The sequence below is a fragment of the Pongo pygmaeus genome, chromosome 8, assembly GCF_028885625.2.
Source record: "Pongo pygmaeus isolate AG05252 chromosome 8, NHGRI_mPonPyg2-v2.0_pri, whole genome shotgun sequence".
Taxonomy (NCBI): Eukaryota; Metazoa; Chordata; class Mammalia; order Primates; family Hominidae; genus Pongo; species Pongo pygmaeus.
Window position 1 is genome coordinate 71,633,382 of NC_072381.2, and position 18,255 is coordinate 71,651,636.

Sequence of the window (18,255 nt, forward strand, 5' to 3'; positions counted from 1 at the left end):
CCCTCAGGGGGTTCCCACCCTAACATGTCAGCAGTTACCCTTAATAATACTGTAAGGAGAGCTGCCATTTATCCAGCACCTACTACATGCCAAGCCCTATACTGGGATTTTCATAGATACCATCACCATTACATATAACATTTACAGGTAGACATGGATCATCTCTGCTTTACTGATGAGGAAAATGAGGGCTCAGAAATCTTAGGTAACTTGCCTAGGGTCACACAGTAGACAGACTTGAAGGCAGGGTTGTAAAATGGTCTATGGGACACACAGCTGACCATGACGCCCAGACACCAGGCAGCCTCCCTGCGGGTGCCCTAATAACTCCCTTCCTGTGGCTCCCAAGGGTTGAGTAGATTTTAGGGTGGAAGAACTCACTGCAGGCATTCTACCTTCTGCCTTGCCTCAGAAATAGCCTTGAGAAGCAATGGTGAGCTCCTCGGAGACCTCTGGAGTCCCAGGGACCACAGTTCAGGACACAAGTGACTCCTCTGGCCCCTAGCTCCAGCCAATTACAGCAGCTCCTAGAACGCAATGGGGTTTCTCTGCCAGTACAGCAGGTCTATGTGGCCCAGTCCCATTTTACAGATAAGAAGACTGAGGCCAGACATGGACAGCTTAAGGACAGAAGTTACCGGGAAACACTCCAGAGGTAGGGAGAGAAGCAGCCCCTACCTACAGCCTACCTTCATTGTGCAGGTCCCCGTGAGGTTCTGCCCACTCCTGCCGGACGGCCTCCCGGCGGTACACCACATGTGTCCTCCCACTGGGCTCCTTCTCCTGCTGGCCCCGCTCCAGAGGCTCAATGAAGAAGTCGGTGCTGTCTGTGCGGATGAGGCCCGCCTGAACCAGGGACGGCAAGCAGCGGGGAAGAGAGAAATAAGAGGCATGAACACACAGTACAGCCGACAGGCGAGCATCTGTGAATGCACATATGTGACTCTACATGCTTGCAGGCTCTTCCTCCAGGGCCTTGAGGAGCCCTGGGATTCCAGGATGTTCTATGAGGCCCTGGCAGGAGAGTGGGAGGAGGTGGTAGGAAAGCTGAGCAAACGGGCCCACCCTCCTTTCAGCAAAGCAGATCCACTTTTACAGTGTTGTCTATCCATGGGGCTCTACATAAAATTTCATTACATCAGAGCTTCCATTGCTTATAAAAAGCAGAGGCACAAAAGCCACTGCCATAAGGCACATGCACACACACTAAGGCACTGCACTCCAGCCCGAAGCACATCACAGGGGTTTGGCTTTACCTAGAGGCAGACGGGAAGATCCTAGGGGCAAAGGCTCATTATCCCTAAGGTGGGTGCTTGTCCCCCACTCCAATACGAAGCGCTGTTATTTCAGGTTGAAAGCACGTGGGTGTGCACATGGCGGGATGGGGGTTGGGGGCCAGGGAGGAGGGCAGCTAATGCTCATTCACGATAAATGAGCCAGGAGTGAGTGTTTTTAATCTTTCCCTACATCAAATATTCCCTTTAAAAAATCAGGTGTTGGCCTTGGAAATAAAAACAAAAAAATATGTTGACAAAGTCCAGCAAATGTGTTATTATCCCCCAGTGAAGGCGGTCATCACAGGGGCCAATGAAACATACAACTAGATGTGGGTTCGTGTTTGTGTGTCTGCATATGCACATGTGCACATACACACACACGCACACACACCACGTCATCCTACAAAGTACCAAGAGCAGCCCACCTACTGCAGTGGATGGAAAACAGTAGGCATTATTTAGCAAATAAATATTTGTTGAATTCCTTCACTTGTTCGACAAAGATCTATTGAGTGCCTACTACATACCAAGGACTGGGAGCGCAGCTGTGAACACGAAGCAGTGAATGAAGGAAGCGTTTTTATAAATTCCCTGGACCTTCCCCATTTGAATTGGAACTCCAGTGACAACACAACTCCATTCCACCCATTTTCCCACCTCCTCCTGTTCTGAGGCCGCATCTTAGGAGCCCCCCTCCAAGTCCGACTGAACACCCACCACTAAGCCTCCGGCAGCAGCCAACCTTTTCTTTGCCCCTTCTAGCTGTTTCTGTGGATCAAACAGAAAACATCATTTTGGAGCCAAACCAAGACGGTTGCCTTCTGGGCTTCATAAACAGGCCCAATGAGGAGGCCAAGAAATGTTCCAGGGAAAAATGGCATTATTGGAACAAATTTGAGGCTTCCCTGTAACCATTTTATCAGGTAACACTCAATTGTCTGCAAAAGTTCTGGTGTGCTTGTTAAAATGTCAACGTCAAACCTTATACTGAGCATACATGCATCCATGCAGAGCACTTTGACTTTATACCTACTGTGTGCCTCCTATGGGCAGGGACAAATGGAAAAATAAGGCCCAAGAGCCGAGGGCAGCCAACGTCCTGCCCGGTGCTATGACAAAGTGTGGACACGTGTCCCAAAGGAGGTGCCATCTGTGGGTCCTGAAGGATGACTATCCATCAGGTTCCTAGTTGCAAGGATTAGAAATTCAACTCAAACCCCCTGGCCTGAAGGGGAAGCTACTAGCCCCAGGACACACCTAGGCAGGGGCTAAGACTGGAAGTGAGAGGCCCAACACTCTTGCCACCACTCCCCTCAGCTCCCCCTACACCAGCTTCATCCTCCCTTCTCCCAGACAGGCTATATGTCCCCTGTCCTTGCAGACACATCTCCTCTCTGCCACCAGAGACAAGGAGATTCTCCCTTCACAGTCCCATCCAGGCAGAGTCACATGGTCACCCAGGGACTGTCAGCCCAGGTTTCCACAGCAGGCAGAAGGGAGAAATTGTTAGGGTGCAAAAAAAAACCAACCCAAGAAGGAAAGAGCATACCAGGTAGAGGGGAAGGACCCCCGGGTGAAGATGGAAATGCAGGAAGGACAGTGCGGAGAGGGGACCAGGACATTCAGGCTCAGGGACAGAGGTTGAGCCCAAACCTGGACAAAAAGTGGTGGCCAAATCCAAGGGCCTCTGCCACTGTACGCCTGCAGAACTCCCCACGGGAGGCCTGTCTTCCAGCTGGTGGCTCCAGGCCCGGGACACACCTCCAAGGCCTACCACAGCTTTGTTGCCGTGAGGGCCTGTGATGAAGTCTCAGCCATGCCCTGCATGATTTATCCCATCCCCCTTTCTGCACCCGTGTCTGATACCCAGAGGGACTGTTCCTGCCCCTGGAGCAAGCAAGCAAGAGACAGCATGAGTCAGAGGCCACTGCTCCATCCAGGCTACAGGCACACAAACCTGGCTGGTCCAGGGCAGTGGCCTGCGCCGTCTCGGTCCATCACACCTCTCAAGCTGCCTAGCAGAGGCGAACTGTCCAGACCAGGAAGTGGAAGGCTCTGCTCAGCCCCTCCCACACACCTGGTCAAGGCCCTCCCCCATTCTGGGGCTTGGTTCAATGGCTCCACAAAGAGGATCCTTCAAGCCTGGCATTCCCTGCCCCACAGCCCAGTGACTCCATGTGGCCTCCAGGGCTCCGTGTCTCATATGAGGGATACAGTTTCCAGAATGAAGCCACTGCCTTCCAGCCCGCCCCCCTCCTTCTGGCCCACAATCATGGACTACAGACCTTTCAAGATCATCGTGCTCGTCCCAGTCTGAGGCATTATACTTTGATAACCTCCCCAGTTAGGAGACCTCTAGCTTTTACTTGGATGCCTCCAGTGACAGAGAGCTCCCTCCCTCAATATGTAACAGATTCTGTGTAGGGACACTCCTAACATTGTATTCAGCATGAACACACTTCCCTACCTTCCATCCTTTATAAATAGTCTTCTTATCACTGTTATTAACAACAGTACCTGCCACTCATATTTTTATATATTATCTTATTTCATCTTTATAGCCCTATAAGGTAGGCACTAATGTTAGATCCATTTCACAGACGAGGAAATAGAGGTTCAGAAGAGTTAAGTAACTGGCCCAAAGTCACCCAGCAAGTAAGTGCCAGCATTCTTAACTACAATACTCTATTACCTGGGTTCAGCCCCCGGGCCTGCTTCTGCTGTCAGGAGCCACTTGGAGCAAGAAAACACTGCTTTCCTAGTACCACTTGCAAATCCCTGGGCCTCTAGTCTGACCCTGCTGAGCAAGGACACTCATTCTCCAACTCTCCACCTCTGGGCAAAACCCTCCCGTGGAGGCCAGCACACCTCTCACCAAGGATATGAGAAGGGAGGGCAGGGCACAGCCCATAAAAGAAACGGTCCCTCCCACTCCCCAGGTGACCTCCCCCAAGGATTCTTACCCCTACAGAGACCATCCTCATCACTCCCTCACTGTTCTCAGCAGAATGGGAACCCCCAGGACACTGGGTCTGGTCCAACCTCCACACCCTTAGGCCTCTCCCCAGGAAAGGGTTAAAAGATCTGTCGTTCCCCATCCCAGTAAACTGTTTAGGACAAAGAAGCCAGACCCAAGCCCTGTCCTACGTAATCCGAGAAATAAGTTTCTAAATTTCTATGTGACTGTGGATCCCATCAGCCCCCAAGGGATCAGGGCGGAACCTCTCCAGAGATTGTCCTTGTCTCATTGCTCGCATCCTACCCAGGCCTCGACAGGCAGCTCTCATCCAGGTCTGGGCTCCTCCTGGGCCGCAAAGACTCTCCTCTTAGACAGAGAAGACAGGAAGGCAGGCTTGGCCACCAGACTGGGAGGCAAGATGGGCCCCCTCAGACCTCGGTTTCCCTGTCTGCACAATGAGAGGTTTGGCCCAAGTTCCCTTGAATCTCTGCCGTGGCCAGGAAACCAGGCACCACACAGCATAGACAGGCTGGCAGTGAGAACTTTCTGGCTCTCTGCCTCCTCATTAAAATACTCCCGTCTCTCAATTTATTGAATGTTTATATTTCTGAAAAGTGGTGGCTAATTTTAAAGTGCTAAAATCAAATCAAATTTCTGTATAAAAAAATCAAGAAAAAAGGAGAAGTAAATTCTGGTAGGATGGAAAATAAATATCAGCCATACTGAATTTCCACCTATACCTTATTCTTTTACAAACAGTAAACAAATAGGAAATATGTACTAGAAAGTTTCTTCACACAGTAAAACTAAAACAAAGAATCATTGATTACATCCAATTGAGCCACATACCCATAGGCCCTTGTCCAGTTTCCCCAAATGGAAATTCTCCAGTGCACAAATCTGGCCACTCTCAGCTGGGCTAAACTCCCTTTAATGTGGCTGCTTCTGAGGTGCCTTCCCTGGGAGGTGTGTGGCTGAATGATGGTGAGGGTGGAAGATGGGAAGGACTGTGGATTCTCCAACATGACATCATTTTGGTTGCAAAGGTAACACATTCGGCTGCCTCTTCATCCAGAGGCCTCCAGGCCATATTAACAGGTTTTCCAGTATTGGTTCCCCTCAGGGAAAGCCCCCAAGTTCAGGTGTAAGCCCAGGACACCCAAAGAAGACATGGTCACGTGGCAACTAGGGAGGTGAGTGCTGGCTTAGAAATCACCTTGTGTCCTGCTGTGAACCACAACTGAGCAAGTGCAGCGGGTCACCCACAGCTGTCTACTATCAGGATGAGGTCCCAAATATTATAGCAGGTAATTGAGGCCAAATTATTTTGAAATCAGTACGTATATGTGCATGCGTACATAAAAGTACATCTATTCTCAAATTGCATGTATGTGCATGTAAACTGGGAGGCAAGGGTACCTGGAGCCAACAAAGAGATCTCCAAGAGGAGCACAGAAGAGATCCCCAAGGACTGGGAGACGTGTCAGACATGGGCAGGTACAGAGACAATGAGCAAGGACCTGGCCTGGGGTCCAGACAGTTGCAAGTGGCTTGGCTCTCAGGGGACAGCTGCAGGCCCTGGAAAAGGGGGATCCTGAGTCCCCTTGCCTGCTGCCGCTTGGACTAGCCTACCTTTGCCAAATGCCCAGAAGGGCCATTTCAAGATAGTAGCTTCAGTGAAGCCAGCTGAGGAGTGGGCCCGACTGCCTCTCCTTTCTCCTTCCAAGGCTGGCCTATCTGGGGCTTCTCCAGAGGAGAAAGTAGCAGAGCAGGCCACCTCTCAGCCAATCATCCCACCACCTCCCAAGGAGAGTGCATTCTTGGGTCTGAACTTGTTCTAGAATTTTTATCACAAGGGCTTTACTTCCACGGACATCCCTTGGTCAGCTGCGCTGTCTCAGGTTCTAGGCTTCCAACAAACCCAGCTTGAAACTGTTCCACTGTAGGAAACAAAAGAAAACCCAGCAACTGGATGCTGGGGTGATACACACAAGGATCAGAATTGGCTTCCACCAGGTTCCTCAACAGGTGACTGCTTCCCCTCAACAGGGCCACCTGCAACTGCATGCACTGTTCCCAGCCACTGCCAGCCATGCTCCTTGGCTAGACCACATGGGCTGCTACAACCCAGAAACCTCGACCGCAGGTGGCTCCTTCCCTTCCCCCACTGCCCAGCTCACCCAACCCTAGCACTTGGCTCCAGTTATTATTAAAGTTCATCAGGACCTCCGAGGTGTGATCCTTACATCCTCGCTTCACTTCTCATCACCTTAGACATCTAGGTCTAGTTGCACAATAATTCTCTTGCAAACATCCATACTCTCTCACCCACTTTCCCTCTATCCTGCTGTCCCAGGGAAGCTTCTCCACCCTGGTTCAACCCAACCAGCCACTTACTCTACACGTGCACATAGGTGCCTACTGGTCTCACTTGAAATCAGCAGCTCACCTCACGTGAGCATGAAGCTGAGGTTCTGTTGCACTTCCCTGTTAAGACTAACAGCTTAACGGTCTGTGTCCCAGCTCTCCCAAATGGCTCAGACCCCCAACATTGCCCCACCCCCAGTCTCATACTCCAAGGCTCCCACCACCCTGCTGCACACTGTCCTCCCACAGCTGGGCCCCCTCTCCTCTTCTGTGGCTGGATGTGGCCCCCCCCCACTCTGTGCTCAGGATCACCTCTCTGTCACCTCCTCAAGGACTCAGCTCCTGCTGTTAGCACCCCCTTTCCAGCTTCATCACACTCTCCTTTCTACAAGACCATTCCTATCCGCATCCAAACACACTCGAGTGTCCCGCATCTTTGAAACTCTCTACCTCCCATCCCTGCCCAGCTACTGCCCGTGTCACTGCTTCCCTCCGTAGCAGAAAGCATTGTCTACACTCACCACCTCCATACCCCTTGGCTTCTCCTCTACCCACCCCAAGTGGCCTTCTAGAGCCACCACTTCCTGGAAACTGCTCACCTGTGACCACCGCATGGCCATGGCCAGCAATCACTTCTTTGTCCTGGTCTCACATAGCTCCTTCAATCATCAGCTCTCCTTGGCACGTCCCCAGGACCATGGCTTTAGGTACTGCATGACTGCAAATGACTTCCAATTTATATCCCCAGCCCTGGCTCCTCCTGAAATTCCTTTGTGATTATCCAACAGCCTCCTTGATAGAGACTGGATCTCCACTGGTCATCTCAAACTTTGGAACAGAACTCTGGGTTTGACTTCCAGACCCACTCCTCCCCTTGTCTTCCCCATTTCAGTAAATGACACTGCCTTTTTCCCAGTTGCTCTACCCCAAAATCAAGGAGGAGGGACAGGCTCAGTGATCTAGGTCTTTTCAAGTCCCCCAACCCTGGTGGTTCCATCAGTCAGTTCAGCTGAAAGCAACACCCTACATAACCTGCAGGGGCCAGAACCTCTAATGGGCCATCCGGGGCTGTTGTCTCTGATTCATGGCAGGTAAGAGAGGCAGCCCCACCCCTCACAACCCCACACCCTGGAACCATGGCCCCTGCAGGGACTCTTCAAAGTGACCCAGATCTCTTCCTCCCTTAACATGTCCTTAAGTCTTTATGAACCACATACAGCTTGCTAAGCTTGATGGGGGTAAGGTGGGGGTGCAAAAAGACATGAGAGACCGGCCTCTCCTCTCCTGGTAAGGGACTTGTATCTGGAATATATAAAGAACTCTTACAACACAATCATTAAAAGACAACCCAGTTTTAAAGTGGGAAAGGGATCTGAACAGACGTTTCTCCAAGAAAGATCTACAAATAGCAGTAAGCACATGAAAAGATGTTCAATATCATCAGTCATCAGGGAAATGCAAATCCAAACCACAAAGAAATAGGATGGCTTGAATCAGAAAGTCAGATAACCAGTGTTGGCAAGGATGTGGAGAAACTGGAACCCTCATACATTGGTGGGAATGTAAAATAGCGCAGCCACTTTGAAAACGGTCTGGCAATACTCCTCCAATGATTAACAGCATTACCACATGATCCAGCAATTCCACTTCCAAAGTGTAAGCACCCAAGAGAAAGAAAACATATGCCCACGCAAAGAAAAGTTGCTCATAGCATTATTCCTAGTAGTCAAAAGATGGAAACAAGTCAAATGCCCATCAATGGATAAATGGAGAAAGAAACTATATCTATCTATCTATCTATATATATATATAGCCATACAATGAAATATTATTTTGCCGTAGAAAGGAATGAAGTATTGGTACATGCTACAAGATGGATGAACCTTGAAAATATGCCAAGTGAAAGAAGCCAGATGCAAAAGGTCACATATTACATGATTCTGTTTGTATGAAGTGTCTTCATACAAATAGAATAGGCAAATCCACAGAGATAGAAAGTAGATTCGTCACTGCCAAGGGCTGGGGTAATGTTGGATCAGGGGTGAATAGCTAAAGGCCACATAGTCTCTTTTTTAGGTGATGAAAATGGTCTACAGTTGACTGCAGTGATGATTGCAGATCTCTGTGAATATAATTTTTAAAACCACTGAATTGCATATTTTAAATGGGCGAATTGCGTGGTATGTGAATTATATATCAATAAAGCTATTAATTAAAAAGATAACATGCATGCATGGAGGCGAGAAACATGCACAGAGATAATACACAAGCACGGGGAGAACACACAAAGGGATGACTCACACAGACGACAAGCGCTCCAGCAGACACTCATGCAGAGACGACACGCATGTGGCACACAGACTGCCTGCTACCACGGAAGCGGGAGTCAGAGAGGCTGGGATGAAAGCCTGCCGACGCTGAGATTTCATCTAATTCAAACCTGATGTGGAAGCCCCAAGCCACAGGAGCTCTGCTGGAGGCTGGGGCTGCCAAGTCTTCGGCCCAAGCCAAAGAAAGTCTGAAAGCTGATTCAGACCGAGCTGCAGCCTTGGGGACAGGCAGGAAGAAGGAGCTCTTGGAGGATGGGGCTGAAAGCTGCCAGGCTTGTCTACAACTGGCACGCTCTGCCACATACATCTGCACGGCACCCCATACCAGCAGCATCAGCGCTGCTACAACAAGCCAAAGGCTCAAAGAAACACCAGGAAGCAGAGAGCCTCTGCCAGCTGGAGATAGTTATCTGGGATGACCACTCGGCCACAGTTCCCAAGGTCATGACCTCTGCAGGCCCCACACCCTGGATGATGCTGGGTGAAAAGCTACTGAGGTCTTGCTGAGCCCAGTGCATTTACAGCAAAAGTCTTTCTCAGGGGAGAAGCAATGTGGTGGGTAAATGCAGAGACCCTAGAGCCAGAGAGTTTCTGAGTTCAAATGCTGGCTCTATCACTCTCAGATCATGTAATCTTAGGACACTTACTTAACATCCTTGTGCTTCAGGATTATAACCACAGCCATCTTGTAGGGCTGCTCTGAGAAAGCAACATACATAAGGCACCTAGGATGGTCCCGAGCATGCCACGAGGGCCATGTTAGTGTTTGCATCTGCAGCCATGATTCTCATGATCACCATTGTCACTTTGAAGGATGCCTGGAAGCCCGCAGGATCAGTGCTGGGGGTGACATTCTGGAACCACAGGAGGGTTTGTATGTAGCTCCTGGCTCTGCTATGGCCTGGCTTTGACATGCTGATAGAGTTTGGATGTTTATCCAAATCTCATGTTGAAATGTGATGTCCAGTGTTAGAGGTGGGGCCTGGTGGGAGGTGATTGGATCATGGGGGCAGATCCCTCATGAATGGTTTAGCACCATCTCCTTGGTGGTAAGTGAGTTCTCGCTCAGTTCACACGAAATCTAGTTGCTTAAAGTGTGTGACACCTCCCCCATCTCTTTTGCTCCCGATGTCACCATGTGGCATGCCAGCTCCTCTTCCTTCCCACCATGATTGCAAACTTCCTGAGGCTCTCACCAGAAGCAGGTGCTGGAGCCATGCTTGTACAGCCTGCAGAATCATGAGCCAACTAAAATTCTTCTTTATAAATTGCCCAGCCCCAGATATTTCCTTATAGCAACATAAAAATGGACTACCACACATGCCCAGATGTCCTGCCTGTAAGTGGAAAGAAGTCCTCAAGAAAAAAAAAAGAATACCAGTGGTTGAACACCCTAAGGGGAAAAGTCCTTATCCCCCAAAAAGGGACTGATAGAGGATGACTTTAAAGGTGAAAAAGACCTGCAGACAAACGGTTGGGCAGAAACATACCCAGTTGTTAGAGACTTGTCTCTAGGCAATGAGATTGTAGGCAATTTCTTTCTCTTTAAACTTTTAGGTATTTTCTAACTTTTCTATGATGTCCTTGTCTCAAAAGGCACACCTGTTCTACACAGAGTGTGTGCCTATCACAATGAACACAGAATCAACTCCCATTCCCTAAACAAAGCTTCCAAAAAGGGAAACAAACATAATGTATCCCTCCTTTTCTGTCATTCAACTTCCCTGCAAAGTAATGTAGAGGCTTCACTGGGGAGGGAAACACCTGGGGTTCCATCCCAGCAGGGTCCTTCCCAGCTGTGCGGCACCAGCCCTCTCTCAGCCTCAGATTCCATATCTGAAACCAAAGAGTGGATGGGAAGATGAAATAAGGCATGGCAAATGGCCCTCCTGGAGCCGGGTTCACAGCAGGTGGTGGTCTTTTCCTTTGCTTCCCTCCTCCGCCTGGCTCTTCTGGTCTGAAAGACCTGACCCCAGCTACTGACCTGACACACGGTAGGCTTTCCAGGAGGCAACAGCAGCCATTCTTACCCCTAGATAGTCATTAAAATCACCTGGGGGAATTTACAAAACTACGGCGACCTCGCAGACCAATGAAATCAAAACCCGATGGGTGGGGCTCAGGAGTCAGTGCATTCTGGAAGCTAGCTGGGTGATTCAGACATGCATCCAGGGCTGAGAACCACTCATCCAAACCCTGGAGGCTTTCAAACAGTGGAATGGCAAGAAAAGGGACATTTAGAATGGCACGAAAAGGGACATTTAAGTGGTCATCCATGTTTCATAAAGAGAGCAATAGCAGCACAGGTGTGTTCATCATAACACCAGAAATGGGCAAGTAAGAGAGGAAACGAGCGTACAATAAGTACGTTCTCTGAGAGGGGACAGAGGGAGTCCAGCTGGCTGGGTTACTGCACGCCTCTTACTTCACGACCAAGGGCCGTCTAGACCACAAGTGATCCAGAGTGGGGGAAGCCTGGGAGGTAGAGGGAGCAGCTGTGACCTGCTGAGTGGCCAAGGACCAGTCAATGCCCTCACAGCCATCCAAGCTGGGAGTCCATAGTGCAGAGAGTGAGGACAATTATTAGGAGTCCCCCTGTGCTGATGTTGATGACGAAGGTGATGACTGGCTGTCCTCCAGCACCTTGGAGAACAGAGCTGCTCAGATCATCAAAAGCTTGAAGTTTTTGTTTTTGTTTTTGTTTTTTAACAGGGTCTCACTCTGTCCCCAGGCTGGAGTGCAGTGGCATGATCTCTGCTCACTGCAACCTCTGCCTCCCAGGTTCAAGCGATTCTCCCGCCTCAGTTTCCCGAGTAGCTGGGACTACAGGTGCGCATCCACACCCAGCTAATTTTTGTATTTTTAGTAGACATGGGGATTCACCATGTTGGCCAGGTTGGTCTTGAACCCCTGACCTCAAGGGATCCACCTGCCTTGGCCTCCCAAAGTGCTAGGATTACAGGCGTGAACCACCGCGCCCAGCCAACAGCTTGAAGTTCTTAAAGGAGGGTTGGTCACGTTTTACTTCTACTCTCCTTCCCCGCCAACAGGCAGATGTCCTAGCCCAGAGGCAGGACCTGTAGGTGTTCAGAGACTGCCTTCTGCTGCACACACGTCACTCTGGAGCCCAGCCAGACTCAGGGCAGATCTTGCCAGGCCGGCAGCCACCCTCAGATTCCATTCCCGAGTGTCCAGGAGCCACGCGGCTCTGAGGCTTCCTCCTCTGTCACCACCATAGCCCACCAAGCTCGGCGAAGGAGCTCTGCCTGGCCCCTGCTTGGCCCTGAGTTCTGGCAGCAGCCATGGCTCCAGGATGAAGAGACAGGAAGCAGCCCTCAAATGCCAGCAGGCGGTGTGGCTGCCAGGCCCTGAGCGGAGGAGCGGCACCCTGCGTGGAGGCCCTGCAGTTTGAATGCTGCCACTCAGATGCACACCAGCTGATGGTGAGCAGCACTGGGAAAGGTGCTGCACCCTTGGCAGTGGAGAGCAGGCCCAAGAGAGGGCCCCACAGGTCACTGTCCCAGCCAGGCCTCCCCTCCGAATGAGCCCTACAGCAGCCTGGCCCAGCGGGTCGCTGACTAGTTTTAAACCACGTGAGATCATGCACGTAAATGTTTATCACTGCATCTGATGCATAGCCAGGTCTGTCGTGAGCTGCCGATGAGGGACTTGGCAGTGGCCAAGAGACAAGTTCCCTCCAGAATGCAGGTAAGCATGGGAGAATGCCAGGCTAGCTCTAGCCCCACAAGTGGCTCCTGATGACACAATGACCCTCCAGGTATCACTGGCCAGTCTCCTCTGCAAAGGGTGGAAGGAGCAGATGAAACACAATTGGCCAGAAGACCCCAGACAGGTGGCATGGTCCTGTCCTTAACCCTGCCCAGGGACCAGCACCACTAGCACAGGTTCCAGAGTTGGCCACACTCTGCCAGCTCATCTGCCAGGCACTAGCAGCACAAATGCCCACACTGCAGCCACCAGACCCCCTCTCCAGACCCCCTCCCTTCACACGTTCACCTATGTCTCTGTAACTTGCTTCTCCTAACCCCTTGCCTGCAATAGCACATATTCACTCATTCATTCATCAGATGATGACTGAGAAGGCCCTGATCTAGGTGCTGGAGACACAGCCAAAAATTCCTCTTTGCATGGAGCTAACATTCTACAGCAGGGTGGAGGCAGGCGATAAATAACTAGAAATACGTGTCATACCAAATGGAAGGAGCCATGGAGAAGAGAGGACTGGAGCTGGAAATTGTGAATAAGGTTGCCAGGAAGGACGTTGTTCTGAAGGCGACATTTGAGTGAAAGCCTGAGGGGTCTGAGGGGCAGGCCCTGGCAGTCCCTGGGGAGGAATGTTTCCTTCAGGGAGGGCAGTAAGGAGGAGCGATGGCGGCCCAGGGCCTGGCTGGCTTCTCCGGGAGGAATGCCGCGAACCATGGAGGACTCGGATTGTAACAGGACTGCCTGGGCTGCTGTTGGCGAATACACTGCAGGGGCAAGGGAGCGCAGGGAGGCGAATGCCATCATCTGGGAGAGACAGGAGGTGGCTCACACCACCCCCAGTGCTGGTTATTCTTATTATGCTGTGTTTGTTTCCCTTTTAGAATTACCAGCAACAAAAATCCCCACAATGGAGCCACACAGGACCCGTTCTGTACCAGAGCCACAGTTCCCGTGGGCCTCCGTGCCTTTGCCCCTGCTGTGCACCCCACTGGGAATGCCCCTTCCACCCAGCTCGAAGGCCACCCCATCACTGCTCCCTCCTCTGTGCTCCGTGGTGGTGGCTCTTGGCAGGTGCTCTATCCCTGTCCAGGTATCTCTGTCCCTTTTCTAGACGTCAGCTTCAGGGGGATGAACTGGTTGATGCTGCGCAACTGACTTTGCAATGAAACCATGCTAAACAAGCATCCTTTGGGTCAGGCCTTAAAACAAACTCCCTTGGGTATACCACCCTTGTGAGAGATCCGCTTCCCCAAAACTGTGGCCGTGGATTAGGGGACGTACGGCATATTTTACCTAGCATCTCCCTACACAGGGACTATGAATTTTGAAGTGACAAAGCCTCAAAGGCACGATGCACCCAGGCCAGCAGTCAGCCAGGCTGTGGAACACAGGCCTCTTCAGGCTGGAGGAGCTAACTCATAGAGTGTGGGCCCCTGCCAGCCTTGAGGGGTAGATGTGAACCTCTGCCTGGGGGGCGGGAGTGGCTTGGAGGGGAAAGTGACAGGCTGTTTCTGGACAGACCAAAGGTGTAAATATGCGGCTGGCTTAAAAGCAAAGGCTGACAAAGGCCTTCAGCCATCCATTGGGAACAGAGTTTGCATTCAGACCAACCTGGTCCTAACAAACGATCTCACCTCCCGACATTTCTCTAAAAAGGGGCCTGTTCTACTGCCCCATCAGCTGTGTTACTGAAAGCAGAAGAAAATTAGACTGCAGGGTTTTTAAATGTTCCATGACAAGTAATGTGTACATAACAGCAGCCTGCTCCCTCTCCAATATTTTGAAAATGGATAAAACAGCAGCACTGGTGACTTGAGTCTGAGAAACATCAGAAGGTTCCGTTTGAGCATCAAATCCCACTAACTGGGCCATTGACATCTGTTTTTCTTAGTTGGCCTCCCAGTTTCAGGGAAGACAATGACGTGCAGAAGTTGAGCAGCCCTCCCCCTCACAGTGGGAGCCTCATAAACACCTCTACTCAGTACCCCCAGGCCCCTTCACCTCCCACCACCATTAGACCAATCACTTTTAGCATTAATCATTCTGAAGCTGTTGCCATGGCTACCGTATCACGGGACAGCACACAGTTTACGACCTTGAGTCTCTGTTCACATACACTTGGTCTTTCCACTGACAGGAGAGGCTGCCTGGAACTGCGGGAGGAACATTGCCTGGGAGTCAGGAACCTTGGTCCTTGCGTGCCCTGACACCTGACACTCACCTGCTACTCCATGACCCTGGATCTCCTCCCCAACTTGAGCCTCGGCTTCCTCTGCTGGAAAATGAAGAGGGAGCTAGAGGGCCCCAAAGCCTTTTCCAGCCACAGCTGTCTCCAACTCAGGCCAAAGTCAGGGTGAATGGTGGAAAGTACGCTGAGCTGCGATCCATGCAGGTTTTCATAACACAAGGGTATCTGCAGGCGCCTGAGCTTATGTTGACAGGGAGCTCCTTGGTGCTGCTAAGGATGAAGCAGCATGTAAATATTATCACTGTTGTTGTTTTTAGGGCTTTGAAAGCAGGGCAAGACCCACATGCTGAAAATGGAATGCTGGGCCTGGTGGATGCTTTGGGAACTTTCCACTGCAGTGCCTGGGAATGTGGAATCTCCTGGGCCCTCACTGAGAGCCCACCCTGGGCCTGTACCACCCTGGGGCTGGAAGGCAGATGGAGAGACAAGCACAGCCCCCATCACTCTCACCAGCCTGCTAAGCAGCCCTCAGGCCGCCCTCCCTCCAGCCAGTGCCTGAAGACACAGAGGAAGAAAAATAAAACCAGCCCTTGCTGGAATGGGAGGCCGGCTCTGCTCCGGAGGAGCCGCAGTGAGGTGATGTCTGGCTTTTATTCCATATCATAAATAAGTTATTAATCCAAGGCAGACAGTGAGGCATGGTCATGAGGAGACAAGGGAGGTAAAACTGCAAGATCAGACTGGCTGGAGGACTGGAAAAACACCCAGGACCCAGGACCCAGGCCCGGGGCCTCTGCTCAGACAGACAGCAGCCCAGACAGGAGGGGGCCTCTGGAAAGCAGGGGGAAGAGCCCTGGCATGGGCGCCCAGAGAGCTGGAGACAAACCCGCTGTGGATTCTGCCTCAGTTTCCTTATTTATTCTAAGACATCAGCAATAAGAAGAAGAAATGCTAACTTTTATTGCTCCAGGCACTGTGGCAACACTTTAAGTGCATAATTTCTAACCTGCAAAACTACAAGGTAGGGACACCCACTTTACAGATACATAAACTGAGGCTCAGAGACGTCAAATCACTTGCCTAGGGGCAATGTGGAAGAATGTTTGCAAAGATGGCTGCAACTTGTCCTCTTGTTTCTGTGCACCATCTCTTTACAATGAGACTTTGCCACTCCTTCCCTCAAATGGAAGAGTCCATTTCCCTACTCTTGGAAAATTTTGTCCAGCTTTATGGCTCACGTTGACCAACAGAATGTGCAGAAGTGACCTTATGCCATGATATGGTTTGGATCTGTGTCCTCACCAAATCTCATTTCAAATTGTAATCCCTAATGTTAGAGGTGGGGCCTGCTAGGGGATGATTGAATCACAGAGTCGGTTTCCCATGAATGGTTTAGCACTATGTTCTTGGCACTGTTACTGTGACAGTGAATGAGATCTCGTTGTTTAAAAGTGTGTAGCACCCCCCTCCTCTCTGTCTTGCTCCTGCTCCCGCCATGCGAGATACCTCCCTCCCCTTTGCCTTCTGCCATGATTGGAAGCTTCCTCAGGCCTCCCCAGTAGCGGAAGCCGCTATGCTTCCTGTACAACCTGCAGAACTGTGAGCTGATTAAACCTTTTTTCTTTCTAAATTACCCAGCCTCAGTTATTTCTTTATAGCAGTGCAAGAACGAACTAATACATGCAACTCCCAAGGCTAGGCCTCAAGGGGTATTCCAGCTTCCACCTTCCCCCTGTTGGAATGCTACCCTGAGACCGCCTACTGGAGGATGACTGGCCACAGAGAGAACTGAGGCCGCCCGGCCCACAGCCAGCATCATGCTGGTCATGTAAAAGAAGCCAGCTTGGGCCTTCCCGCCCAGCCCACCCTTCAGCAGAGCACAGCCACGTGAGCAGGCCAGAGCAGGCAGGGGAAGAACCACCCAGCCCACCCACAGAGTTGTGAGGAAGGACACAATGTTGTTTTCAGTTCCAAGTTTTAGACTGATTTGTTACACAAGAATGATAACTGATAGTCACTCAGGTTCCCACCCTGCCTATTTCCCCAGGAGAGCCTGTGCTGCCCACTTCCTGGAATTTGGCTGGGATCAAGACACTCCCATGCAGACCACAGCCCCTCTGTGTCCTCCAGGCCCTCACATTGCCACCATCAGGAAGCAGTGACTTCCTCTTTCCACACTGAAGACCCACTGTCACCCTGGCAGGCGGGTCAGGAGAAGCCCCCTTTCTCTCCAAAGACTCCCTTTCTTGTTTCGTGTGCTGCAAACACAAATTGCCAAGAGGGACCCAGTATTTCCCAGGAAATCGGGTTATCTAAGTGGCAAACAGGAGAAAACAGCTCACACTCTCAGAAAGGTTGCACATCCTGAAGACAGAGACTTGCTCACGAAGGGAGTGCCGAGGGCGGGGAGGAAAACGGGTTTCCCCTGCTCGCCCACTCGGCCCTCGGAGAGTGACCGCATAAGCACATACAGCGGGGTCTGAGCCCGGGGACAGCTGCCACACCGGGCCTGCAGGGCCTGCCAGGGCGCAGGAGGGCAAATGGCAGTGTGCGTGCCTCAGCAGTCACCACCTCTGGCCTAGGAGCAGATGGCCAGACAGCCACGGAGAGGATGACAGATGCTGTCCCCTCATCTAACTACAGGAGTTTATGCCTCCTCACCCAGACGGTTGTCCAGCAGGCCCAGTGCTGGGTCATGAGGACACACAGGTGGCCACACTCTACCCTGCGCCTCTGGGAACTACAGATGGGAATGTTCAGGGCCAGCAGCAAACTGAGGGAGAAGCAAGGTGCACCCTGAGAAAACTAACGGGCCTGAGTGGGGCCAAGACCAGCACGGGCTCTGTGTGCCCCACTGAAAACCCAGAGACCCCTCTGGGAGTGGCAGCCAGAAAAATGGGGTGCTCTTGACTTCTTTCCTGCCACCATCCCCTCAGACCTGGTAGACTCAACCAACCAGTAATCCACACCATGTAATAGCAACAGCTGAGTGTACTGGGGACTGCACTAAACCCTTTACATACACGACAACTCTATGAAGTGATTACTATTATGATCCCCACTTTCCAGATGAGAAAACCAAACCACACAGAGGTGAGCTAACTGCCCAGGGTCACGGCATATAACAGGCAGAGCTGGGATTTCAGCCCAGGTGGGCTGGTTCCAGGGTCACACTCACCCCCAGCACACTGCTGAGCTGACAAGCAACCCAAGGCCTCCAGCTAACAGCCTTGCTGGGTTTGGTTCATACGATGGCTTGAGAATTACCTAAAAACCCATATTTCCCATCTCTCCTACAATACTCAAACCTCTTATAATACCAGAGTGGCACTGGAGTGGGCAGGTCCTTTCCCGTTTGCCATAAACCCACCACCCCTAAAACTACCCAGTCCTCTTCTCTTTCTTCTG

General features: G+C 51.2%; 1 protein-coding gene across 3 annotated transcripts in view; it reads right to left on the reverse strand.

The window, feature by feature from the left end:
* Positions 1-18,255, reverse strand: part of ADAMTS14 (ADAM metallopeptidase with thrombospondin type 1 motif 14) — an 87,304-nt gene that overhangs the window by 59,319 nt on the left and 9,730 nt on the right. For all 3 annotated transcript variants that reach the window (XM_054435482.2, XM_054435481.2, XM_063669915.1), the window contains exon 3: positions 690-846. In XM_054435482.2, coding sequence (XP_054291457.1) covers positions 690-846 — 157 coding nt within the window. The remainder of the gene's footprint in view (positions 1-689; positions 847-18,255) is intronic.